At 36.1% G+C, this 13,482-nt stretch overlaps 1 protein-coding gene across 20 annotated transcripts in view; it reads left to right on the forward strand.

Annotated features, from left to right (window-relative positions):
- The window catches only part of LOC137371703 (mucin-13-like), a 146,883-nt gene that overhangs the window by 46,784 nt on the left and 86,617 nt on the right, over positions 1-13,482 (forward strand). For 9 of the 20 annotated variants that reach the window (XM_068034507.1, XM_068034499.1, XM_068034501.1 and 6 more), the window contains 2 exons: positions 5,102-5,125; positions 13,401-13,424. The exons of the other annotated variants lie outside the window; for them this stretch is intronic. In XM_068034507.1, the coding sequence (XP_067890608.1) occupies positions 5,102-5,125; positions 13,401-13,424 (48 nt within the window). The remainder of the gene's footprint in view (positions 1-5,101; positions 5,126-13,400; positions 13,425-13,482) is intronic. 20 annotated transcript variants of the gene reach the window in all.

Here is a 13,482-nt window from a genome sequence, read left to right on the forward strand (position 1 = left end):
ACAATTCTTCTTCCAGAAATTTATTCCAAAGTTGAATATTGTTGATATGATTGTTCCAAATTAACATTTCAAAATATCTCTCTTTCAGCACCAACCGGAACAAGCAATTCAGGTATGTTCTATACACTTTGTGGCTGTAATGTCAGCTACGGAACATTTCCATTCAAAGTGCATCTGCCAGAAATAGAAAGGCAAGGACATACAGGGAGTTTAGAAGGAATATAATTTTCTGCAAAGCTTTGATGTGGTATGAAATGTTGTAATACAAGTGGTCATTGAAGATGGCTCAATCCTACTGTGTAGAGAGACTATAATAACATAAATAAGCCCAATATAAAAGCATGTGGATGAAATCAGAGAAAGTGGATAAAGGTAGATATCTTCAATTCAAAATCCGGTTGGGCCATTATAATTTCTGATTCTTCTGAATCATGTCACCTAATACAGAATCTTCCAGGTCACATCCCAATATTAAATTCTTTTAGGCACTGTATAGCTAACTATGCTAACTTTCAATTGTGATGTTGAATTTATCATTTATTTAAATGGAAATCATAATGGGGCCAATTCTTCATAGTTTTCCGGTCCATGGTTATATTGCGCTATGTTGCATTGGTAAGGCTGAATGAGAGAAAACTTCCTACAATATCTCTCTCAGAGCTACTCCAAGCAAGATATCTATGACCGATCCAAGAACAAATTGTGCAGGTTGAGAAGAAGGCCGAGAATACTTCCCGACTAAGGCATCTGAAGAAACACTTGATACGAATTGAAATGCAATCCAACTGGCAAATTTGTTTGTTAATTTGAGCAGCTAGCAGAGAGAATGTTCAAAGAATAACTTGTAAGGGCTTAGCGATGCAAAGATATACGGAAACAACGGAAGGATTAATTTTTATGGAAAAGGTATTTAAAATATGAAATACACCCACTAAGTGGCAATAGATAAGATCATTGCTACACATGGAGAGAATATAAGATCACTTCATAAGTAAGGTATGAAAATAACAGGCAGAGACGAGAAAAGTCAGATTAGATTGGATCCCCTCACTGGCGAAATAGGACTGACATATTCATCTAATTTTGGTTTTGGCCAAGGTGGACAACTGGCCATTGCAGAACAGTCACCGCTATACAGCCTGCAAGATTTCCCTGCCCAATGACTACATTCTGCAATCTGTGGCTTCCACCTTGGCCAAAAGTGAAAATGACCCTGTTCTATTTCTGATTCTTAGACTCATGTAAAGTTGTTTTGCACTGCATTTAACAGCATTGTTTGTTGTTCAATGAAAACCGACAACAGGCAAATATTCCATTCCAAATTTTAGCAAAACCAAGTTCTCAAGAAAAGCTTCTTCTGCTAGAAATTAATGGCAACTTTCAATGTTTTTCTATGATTGTTTTTAAATTGCCATTCCTGGAATGCATTCTTACAACTGCTTTCTGATGTGCTACTTTCGAACAAATGTTGTGAAATCTAAGGAACTAGAATATCTTTACCTGATGGAAGAGACATGGTTCCATTGCACAGCATATACTAGTGGGATGGGAGAGATTGCAAATGAAGATAATGCAATCAGCCGAACGTATTTCTGATCTCAGAGATATTTAAATTGTGTGAGCAATGTGTTTATTCGAATTGCTTTGTGTCCAGCAAAACTCCACAACAGTAAAGATTATGAACAAATATTCTTCTTTCAGAAATTTATTCCAAAGTTGAATATAGTTGATATGATTGTTCCAAATTAACCTTTCAAAATATCTCTCTTACAGCACCACCTACAAAAACCCCTATAGGTATGTTCTCTATATTTCATTGAAATGTAATGTCTGGTATGGAACATTTCCTTTCAAGCTGTATTACCCAAGATTAGAATTTCATGGACATACAGGGAGTTTAGAAGGAATGGGCAGACATTGTAAGAATTGTTTTCATACACGTGGTCACTGAAGATGAGTCAATCATACCATGTAGTGAGACTAAAGTAACATAAATAAGGAAAATGTGAAAACGTCTGGATGAATCCAGTGAATAATTGGAGATAGCTTCATTTGGAAATCTGGCACCAACAATTTAATTTCTGATTATTCTGACTCATGTCAGCAAGCACAGATTCTTCCAGGTCACATATCAACATTAAACTCTTTTTGGCAGTGCTTAGCTAACTAAGCTAACTTTCAATTATGATGATGAATTTATCATTCATTTAAATGGAAACCACAATGGGGAAAATTGCTTGCAGTTCTCTGTTCCTTGCTCACATTGTGTAATGCATGCTGGGAGAAAACATCTCTCAGAGCTACTGCATGCATGATACCCATAACTGATCCAAGAATAAATTGTACAGCTTGAGAAGGAAACAGAAAATACTTCCATTCATAAAGAATTTAAAGAAATACTTCATGTGAATTGAAATGCATTCCAACTGGCAAATTTATTTGTTATTTAAGGGAGTAGCAGAGAGAATTTTGAAAAGATTACCTGTAAAGCCATAGGAATGCAAGGGTATATGGGGAGAATGGAAGTCTTAATTTTCATGGAAAAGGTATTTACAATATAAAATGCACACACTAAGTCACAATTAGACAAGATCATTGCTGCACGTGGAGAGAATATAACAACACTTAAGAAGTAAGATATGAAAACATGAGGGAGAGACAAGAAAAGTCAGATTAGAGTGGATAGTCTGACGAGGGAAATAGCACTGACATATTCATGTGCATTTCGTTTTGGCAAAGGTGGACAACTGGCAATTGCTGAACAGTCACCGCTATAAATCCTGCAAAATTTCCCTTCCCAATGACGTCACTCTGCAATCGATGGAATTCCACCTGGACCAAAATGAAAGTGTTCTGCTTCCCTTTCTGATTCTTAAACACATATAAATCTGTTGTGCGCTGTGTGTAACAACATTTCTTCTTGTCCAATGAGAATCTACAGGAAGTAAATAATCCATTCCAAATTATAGAGGAACCGAGGTCTCAAGAACGACTTCTTTTGCCAGAAATTAACACCAACTTTGAATCTTCTTTCTATGATTGTTTTTGCATTGCCATTTCTGGAAAGCATTCTTACAACTGCTTCCTGATGTGCAGTCTTGGAATGATGTTGTAAAATCAAAAGAACTGGAATAATTTTTCTGATGGAAGAGGCATGGTTCCACTGCACATCAAATGTTATTGGGATGGGAGAAGAGGCAAAATAAAGACAATGCAATCAGTCTAAAGAATTTCGGATCCCAGACAGATCTGAATTGTGTGAGCATTGTGTTTATTGTAATTGTTTTGTGTCAAGCAAAAATCCACAAAAACAGCAAATATTATGAACACAATTCTTCTTCCAGAAATTTATTCCAAAGTTGAATATTGTTGATATGATTGTTCCAAATTAACATTTCAAAATATCTCTCTTTCAGCACCAACCGGAACAAGCAATTCAGGTATGTTCTATACACTTTGTGGCTGTAATGTCAGCTACGGAACATTTCCATTCAAAGTGCATCTGCCAGAAATAGAAAGGCAAGGACATACAGGGAGTTTAGAAGGAATATAATTTTCTGCAAAGCTTTGATGTGGTATGAAATGTTGTAATACAAGTGGTCATTGAAGATGGCTCAATCCTACTGTGTAGAGAGACTATAATAACATAAATAAGCCCAATATAAAAGCATGTGGATGAAATCAGAGAAAGTGGATAAAGGTAGATATCTTCAATTCAAAATCCGGTTGGGCCATTATAATTTCTGATTCTTCTGAATCATGTCACCTAATACAGAATCTTCCAGGTCACATCCCAATATTAAATTCTTTTAGGCACTGTATAGCTAACTATGCTAACTTTCAATTGTGATGTTGAATTTATCATTTATTTAAATGGAAATCATAATGGGGCCAATTCTTCATAGTTTTCCGGTCCATGGTTATATTGCGCTATGTTGCATTGGTAAGGCTGAATGAGAGAAAACTTCCTACAATATCTCTCTCAGAGCTACTCCAAGCAAGATATCTATGACCGATCCAAGAACAAATTGTGCAGGTTGAGAAGAAGGCCGAGAATACTTCCCGACTAAGGCATCTGAAGAAACACTTGATACGAATTGAAATGCAATCCAACTGGCAAATTTGTTTGTTAATTTGAGCAGCTAGCAGAGAGAATGTTCAAAGAATAACTTGTAAGGGCTTAGCGATGCAAAGATATACGGAAACAACGGAAGGATTAATTTTTATGGAAAAGGTATTTAAAATATGAAATACACCCACTAAGTGGCAATAGATAAGATCATTGCTACACATGGAGAGAATATAAGATCACTTCATAAGTAAGGTATGAAAATAGCAGGCAGAGACGAGAAAAGTCAGATTAGATTGGATCCCCTCACTGGCGAAATAGGACTGACATATTCATCTAATTTTGGTTTTGGCCAAGGTGGACAACTGGCCATTGCAGAACAGTCACCGCTATACAGCCTGCAAGATTTCCCTGCCCAATGACTACATTCTGCAATCTGTGGCTTCCACCTTGGCCAAAAGTGAAAATGACCCTGTTCTATTTCTGATTCTTAGACTCATGTAAAGTTGTTTTGCACTGCATTTAACAGCATTGTTTGTTGTTCAATGAAAACCGACAACAGGCAAATATTCCATTCCAAATTTTAGCAAAACCAAGTTCTCAAGAAAAGCTTCTTCTGCTAGAAATTAATGGCAACTTTCAATGTTTTTCTATGATTGTTTTTAAATTGCCATTCCTGGAATGCATTCTTACAACTGCTTTCTGATGTGCTACTTTCGAACAAATGTTGTGAAATCTAAGGAACTAGAATATCTTTACCTGATGGAAGAGACATGGTTCCATTGCACAGCATATACTAGTGGGATGGGAGAGATTGCAAATGAAGATAATGCAATCAGCCGAACGTATTTCTGATCTCAGAGATATTTAAATTGTGTGAGCAATGTGTTTATTCGAATTGCTTTGTGTCCAGCAAAACTCCACAACAGTAAAGATTATGAACAAATATTCTTCTTTCAGAAATTTATTCCAAAGTTGAATATAGTTGATATGATTGTTCCAAATTAACCTTTCAAAATATCTCTCTTGCAGCACCACCTACAAAAACCCCTATAGGTATGTTCTCTATATTTCATTGAAATGTAATGTCTGGTATGGAACATTTCCTTTCAAGCTGTATTACCCAAGATTAGAATTTCATGGACATACAGGGAGTTTAGAAGGAATGGGCAGACATTGTAAGAATTGTTTTCATACACGTGGTCACTGAAGATGAGTCAATCATACCATGTAGTGAGACTAAAGTAACATAAATAAGGAAAATGTGAAAACGTCTGGATGAATCCAGTGAATAATTGGAGATAGCTTCATTTGGAAATCTGGCACCAACAATTTAATTTCTGATTATTCTGACTCATGTCAGCAAGCACAGATTCTTCCAGGTCACATATCAACATTAAACTCTTTTTGGCAGTGCTTAGCTAACTAAGCTAACTTTCAATTATGATGATGAATTTATCATTCATTTAAATGGAAACCACAATGGGGAAAATTGCTTGCAGTTCTCTGTTCCTTGCTCACATTGTGTAATGCATGCTGGGAGAAAACATCTCTCAGAGCTACTGCATGCATGATACCCATAACTGATCCAAGAATAAATTGTACAGCTTGAGAAGGAAACAGAAAATACTTCCATTCATAAAGAATTTAAAGAAATACTTCATGTGAATTGAAATGCATTCCAACTGGCAAATTTATTTGTTATTTAAGGGAGTAGCAGAGAGAATTTTGAAAAGATTACCTGTAAAGCCATAGGAATGCAAGGGTATATGGGGAGAATGGAAGTCTTAATTTTCATGGAAAAGGTATTTACAATATAAAATGCACACACTAAGTCACAATTAGACAAGATCATTGCTGCACGTGGAGAGAATATAACAACACTTAAGAAGTAAGATATGAAAACATGAGGGAGAGACAAGAAAAGTCAGATTAGAGTGGATAGTCTGATGAGGGAAATAGCACTGACATATTCATGTGCATTTCGTTTTGGCAAAGGTGGACAACTGGCAATTGCTGAACAGTCACCGCTATAAATCCTGCAAAATTTCCCTTCCCAATGACGTCACTCTGCAATCGATGGAATTCCACCTGGACCAAAATGAAAGTGTTCTGCTTCCCTTTCTGATTCTTAAACACATATAAATCTGTTGTGCGCTGTGTGTAACAACATTTCTTCTTGTCCAATGAGAATCTACAGGAAGTAAATAATCCATTCCAAATTATAGAGGAACCGAGGTCTCAAGAACGACTTCTTTTGCCAGAAATTAACACCAACTTTGAATCTTCTTTCTATGATTGTTTTTGCATTGCCATTTCTGGAAAGCATTCTTACAACTGCTTCCTGATGTGCAGTCTTGGAATGATGTTGTAAAATCAAAAGAACTGGAATAATTTTTCTGATGGAAGAGGCATGGTTCCACTGCACATCAAATGTTATTGGGATGGGAGAAGAGGCAAAATAAAGACAATGCAATCAGTCTAAAGAATTTCGGATCCCAGACAGATCTGAATTGTGTGAGCATTGTGTTTATTGTAATTGTTTTGTGTCAAGCAAAAATCCACAAAAACAGCAAATATTATGAACACAATTCTTCTTCCAGAAATTTATTCCAAAGTTGAATATTGTTGATATGATTGTTCCAAATTAACATTTCAAAATATCTCTCTTTCAGCACCAACCGGAACAAGCAATTCAGGTATGTTCTATACACTTTGTGGCTGTAATGTCAGCTACGGAACATTTCCATTCAAAGTGCATCTGCCAGAAATAGAAAGGCAAGGACATACAGGGAGTTTAGAAGGAATATAATTTTCTGCAAAGCTTTGATGTGGTATGAAATGTTGTAATACAAGTGGTCATTGAAGATGGCTCAATCCTACTGTGTAGAGAGACTATAATAACATAAATAAGCCCAATATAAAAGCATGTGGATGAAATCAGAGAAAGTGGATAAAGGTAGATATCTTCAATTCAAAATCCGGTTGGGCCATTATAATTTCTGATTCTTCTGAATCATGTCACCTAATACAGAATCTTCCAGGTCACATCCCAATATTAAATTCTTTTAGGCACTGTATAGCTAACTATGCTAACTTTCAATTGTGATGTTGAATTTATCATTTATTTAAATGGAAATCATAATGGGGCCAATTCTTCATAGTTTTCCGGTCCATGGTTATATTGCGCTATGTTGCATTGGTAAGGCTGAATGAGAGAAAACTTCCTACAATATCTCTCTCAGAGCTACTCCAAGCAAGATATCTATGACCGATCCAAGAACAAATTGTGCAGGTTGAGAAGAAGGCCGAGAATACTTCCCGACTAAGGCATCTGAAGAAACACTTGATACGAATTGAAATGCAATACAACTGGCAAATTTGTTTGTTAATTTGAGCAGCTAGCAGAGAGAATGTTCAAAGAATAACTTGTAAGGGCTTAGCGATGCAAAGATATACGGAAACAACGGAAGGATTAATTTTTATGGAAAAGGTATTTAAAATATGAAATACACCCACTAAGTGGCAATAGATAAGATCATTGCTACACATGGAGAGAATATAAGATCACTTCATAAGTAAGGTATGAAAATAACAGGCAGAGACGAGAAAAGTCAGATTAGATTGGATCCCCTCACTGGCGAAATAGGACTGACATATTCATCTAATTTTGGTTTTGGCCAAGGTGGACAACTGGCCATTGCAGAACAGTCACCGCTATACAGCCTGCAAGATTTCCCTGCCCAATGACTACATTCTGCAATCTGTGGCTTCCACCTTGGCCAAAAGTCAAAATGACCCTGTTCTATTTCTGATTCTTAGACTCATGTAAAGTTGTTTTGCACTGCATTTAACAGCATTGTTTGTTGTTCAATGAAAACCAACAACAGGCAAATATTCCATTCCAAATTTTAGCAAAACCAAGTTCTCAAGAAAAGCTTCTTCTGCTAGAAATTAATGGCAACTTTCAATGTTTTTCTATGATTGTTTTTAAATTGCCATTCCTGGAATGCATTCTTACAACTGCTTTCTGATGTGCTACTTTCGAACAAATGTTGTGAAATCTAAGGAACTAGAATATCTTTACCTGATGGAAGAGACATGGTTCCATTGCACAGCATATACTAGTGGGATGGGAGAGATTGCAAATGAAGATAATGCAATCAGCCGAACGTATTTCTGATCTCAGAGATATTTAAATTGTGTGAGCAATGTGTTTATTCGAATTGCTTTGTGTCCAGCAAAACTCCACAACAGTAAAGATTATGAACAAATATTATTCTTTCAGAAATTTATTCCAAAGTTGAATATAGTTGATATGATTGTTCCAAATTAACCTTTCAAAATATCTCTCTTGCAGCACCACCTACAAAAACCCCTATAGGTATGTTCTCTATATTTCATTGAACTGTAATGTCTGGTATGGAACATTTCCTTTCAAGCTGTATTACCCAAGATTAGAATTTCATGGACATACAGGGAGTTTAGAAGGAATGGGCAGACATTGTAAGAATTGTTTTCATACACGTGGTCACTGAAGATGAGTCAATCATACCATGTAGTGAGACTAAAGTAACATAAATAAGGAAAATGTGAAAACGTCTGGATGAATCCAGTGAATAATTGGAGATAGCTTCATTTGGAAATCTGGGACCAACAATTTAATTTCTGATTATTCTGACTCATGTCAGCAAGCACAGATTCTTCTGGGTCACATATCAACATTAAACTCTTTTTGGCAGTGCTTAGCTAACTAAGCTAACTTTCAATTATGATGATGAATTTATCATTCATTTAAATGGAAACCACAATGGGGAAAATTGCTTGCAGTTCTCTGTTCCTTGCTCACATTGAGTAATGCATGCTGGGAGAAAACATCTCTCAGAGCTACTGCATGCATGATACCCATAACTGATCCAAGAATAAATTGTACAGCTTGAGAAGGAAACAGAAAATACTTCCATTCATAAAGAAATTAAAGAAATACTTCATGTGAATTGAAATGCATTCCAACTGGCAAATTTATTTGTTATTTAAGGGAGTAGCAGAGAGAATTTTGAAAAGATTACCTGTAAAGCCATAGGAATGCAAGGGTATATGGGGAGAATGGAAGTCTTAATTTTCATGGAAAAGGTATTTACAATATAAAATGCACACACTAAGTCACAATTAGACAAGATCATTGCTGCACGTGGAGAGAATATAACAACACTTAAGAAGTAAGATATGAAAACATGAGGGAGAGACAAGAAAAGTCAGATTAGAGTGGATAGTCTGACGAGGGAAATAGCACTGACATATTCATGTGCATTTGGTTTTGGCAAAGGTGGACAACTGGCAATTGCTGAACAGTCACCGCTATACATCCTGCAAAATTTCCCCTCCCAATGACGTCACTCTGCAATCGATGGAATTCCACCTGGACCAAAATGAAAATGTTCTGCTTCTCTTTCTGATTCTTAAACACATATAAATCTGTTGTGCGCTGTGTGTAACAACATTTCTTCTTGTCCAATGAGAATCTACAGGAAGTAAATAATCCATTCCAAATTATAGAGGAACCGAGGTCTCAAGAACGACTTCTTTTGCCAGAAATTAACACCAACTTTGAATCTTCTTTCTATGATTGTTTTTGCATTGCCATTTCTGGAAAGCATTCTTACAACTGCTTCCTGATGTGCAGTCTTGGAATGATGTTGTAAAATCAAAAGAACTGGAATAATTTTTCTGATGGAAGAGGCATGGTTCCACTGCACATCAAATGTTATTGGGATGGGAGAGGAGGCAAAATAAAGACAATGCAATCAGTCTAAAGAATTTCGGATCCCAGACAGATCTGAATTGAGTGAGCATTGTGTTTATTGTAATTGTTTTGTGTCAAGCAAAAATCCACAAAAACAGCAAATATTATGAACACAATTCTTCTTCCAGAAATTTATTCCAAAGTTGAGTATTGTTGATATGATTGTTCCAAATTAACATTTCAAAATATCTCTCTTTCAGCACCAACCGGAACAAGCAATTCAGGTATGTTCTATACACTTTGTGGCTGTAATGTCAGCTACGGAACATTTCCATTCAAAGTGCATCTGCCAGAAATAGAAAGGCAAGGACATACAGGGAGTTTAGAAGGAATATAATTTTCTGCAAAGCTTTGATGTGGTATGAAATGTTGTAATACAAGTGGTCATTGAAGATGGCTCAATCCTACTGTGTAGAGAGACTATAATAACATAAATAAGCCCAATATAAAAGCATGTGGATGAAATCAGAGAAAGTGGATAAAGGTAGATATCTTCAATTCAAAATCCGGTTGGGCCATTATAATTTCTGATTCTTCTGAATCATGTCACCTAATACAGAATCTTCCAGGTCACATCCCAATATTAAATTATTTTAGGCACTGTTTTGCTAACTATGCTAACTTTCAATTGTGATGTTGAATTTATCATTTATTTAAATGGAAATCATAATGGGGCCAATTCTTCATAGTTTTCCGGTCCATGGTTATATTGCGCTATGTTGCATTGGTAAGGCTGAATGAGAGAAAACTTCCTACAATATCTCTCTCAGAGCTACTCCAAGCAAGATATCTATGACCGATCCAAGAACAAATTGTGCAGGTTGAGAAGAAGGCCGAGAATACTTCCCGACTAAGGCATCTGAAGAAACACTTGATACGAATTGAAATGCAATCCAACTGGCAAATTTGTTTGTTAATTTGAGCAGCTAGCAGAGAGAATGTTCAAAGAATAACTTGTAAGGGCTTAGCGATGCAAAGATATACGGAAACAACGGAAGGATTAATTTTTATGGAAAAGGTATTTAAAATATGAAATACACCCACTAAGTGGCAATAGATAAGATCATTGCTACACATGGAGAGAATATAAGATCACTTCATAAGTAAGGTATGAAAATAACAGGCAGAGACGAGAAAAGTCAGATTAGATTGGATCCCCTCACTGGCGAAATAGGACTGACATATTCATCTAATTTTGGTTTTGGCCAAGGTGGACAACTGGCCATTGCAGAACAGTCACCGCTATACAGCCTGCAAGATTTCCCTGCCCAATGACTACATTCTGCAATCTGTGGCTTCCACCTTGGCCAAAAGTGAAAATGACCCTGTTCTATTTCTGATTCTTAGACTCATGTAAAGTTGTTTTGCACTGCATTTAACAGCATTGTTTGTTGTTCAATGAAAACCAACAACAGGCAAATATTCCATTCCAAATTTTAGCAAAACCAAGTTCTCAAGAAAAGCTTCTTCTGCTAGAAATTAATGGCAACTTTCAATGTTTTTCTATGATTGTTTTTAAATTGCCATTCCTGGAATGCATTCTTACAACTGCTTTCTGATGTGCTACTTTCGAACAAATGTTGTGAAATCTAAGGAACTAGAATATCTTTACCTGATGGAAGAGACATGGTTCCATTGCACAGCATATACTAGTGGGATGGGAGAGATTGCAAATGAAGATAATGCAATCAGCCGAACGTATTTCTGATCTCAGAGATATTTAAATTGTGTGAGCAATGTGTTTATTCGAATTTCTTTGTGTCCAGCAAAACTCCACAACAGTAAAGATTATGAACAAATATTATTCTTTCAGAAATTTATTCCAAAGTTGAATATAGTTGATATGATTGTTCCAAATTAACCTTTCAAAATATCTCTCTTGCAGCACCACCTACAAAAACCCCTATAGGTATGTTCTCTATATTTCATTGAACTGTAATGTCTGGTATGGAACATTTCCTTTCAAGCTGTATTACCCAAGATTAGAATTTCATGGACATACAGGGAGTTTAGAAGGAATGGGCAGACATTGTAAGAATTGTTTTCATACACGTGGTCACTGAAGATGAGTCAATCATACCATGTAGTGAGACTAAAGGAACATAAATAAGGAAAATGTGAAAACGTCTGGATGAATCCAGTGAATAATTGGAGATAGCTTCATTTGGAAATCTGGTACCAACAATTTAATTTCTGATTATTCTGACTCATGTCAGCAAGCACAGATTCTTCTGGGTCACATATCAACATTAAACTCTTTTTGGCAGTGCTTAGCTAACTAAGCTAACTTTCAATTATGATGATGAATTTATCATTCATTTAAATGGAAACCACAATGGGGAAAATTGCTTGCAGTTCTCTGTTCCTTGCTCACATTGAGTAATGCATGCTGGGAGAAAACATCTCTCAGAGCTACTGCATGCATGATACCCATAACTGATCCAAGAATAAATTGTACAGCTTGAGAAGGAAACAGAAAATACTTCCATTCATAAAGAATTTAAAGAAATACTTCATGTGAATTGAAATGCATTCCAACTGGCAAATTTATTTGTTATTTAAGGGAGTAGCAGAGAGAATTTTGAAAAGATTACCTGTAAAGCCATAGGAATGCAAGGGTATATGGGGAGAATGGAAGTCTTAATTTTCATGGAAAAGGTATTTACAATATAAAATGCACACACTAAGTCACAATTAGACAAGATCATTGCTGCACGTGGAGAGAATATAACAACACTTAAGAAGTAAGATATGAAAACATGAGGGAGAGACAAGAAAAGTCAGATTAGAGTGGATAGTCTGACGAGGGAAATAGCACTGACATATTCATGTGCATTTGGTTTTGGCAAAGGTGGACAACTGGCAATTGCTGAACAGTCACCGCTATACATCCTGCAAAATTTCCCCTCCCAATGACGTCACTCTGCAATCGATGGAATTCCACCTGGACCAAAATGAAAATGTTCTGCTTCTCTTTCTGATTCTTAAACACATATAAATCTGTTGTGCGCTGTGTGTAACAACATTTCTTCTTGTCCAATGAGAATCTACAGGAAGTAAATAATCCATTCCAAATTATAGAGGAACCGAGGTCTCAAGAACGACTTCTTTTGCCAGAAATTAACACCAACTTTGAATCTTCTTTCTATGATTGTTTTTGCATTGCCATTTCTGGAAAGCATTCTTACAACTGCTTCCTGATGTGCAGTCTTGGAATGATGTTGTAAAATCAAAAGAACTGGAATAATTTTTCTGATGGAAGAGGCATGGTTCCACTGCACATCAAATGTTATTGGGATGGGAGAGGAGGCAAAATAAAGACAATGCAATCAGTCTAAAGAATTTCGGATCCCAGACAGATCTGAATTGTGTGAGCATTGTGTTTATTGTAATTGTTTTGTGTCAAGCAAAAATCCACAAAAACAGCAAATATTATGAACACAATTCTTCTTCCAGAAATTTATTCCAAAGTTGAGTATTGTTGATATGATTGTTCCAAATTAACATTTCAAAATATGTCTCTTTCAGCACCAACCGGAACAAGCAATTCAGGTATGTTCTATACACTTTGTGGCTGTAATGTCAGCTACGGAACATTTCCATTCAAAGT

This window comes from Heterodontus francisci, chromosome 7 (assembly GCF_036365525.1).
Source record: "Heterodontus francisci isolate sHetFra1 chromosome 7, sHetFra1.hap1, whole genome shotgun sequence".
Taxonomy (NCBI): Eukaryota; Metazoa; Chordata; class Chondrichthyes; order Heterodontiformes; family Heterodontidae; genus Heterodontus; species Heterodontus francisci.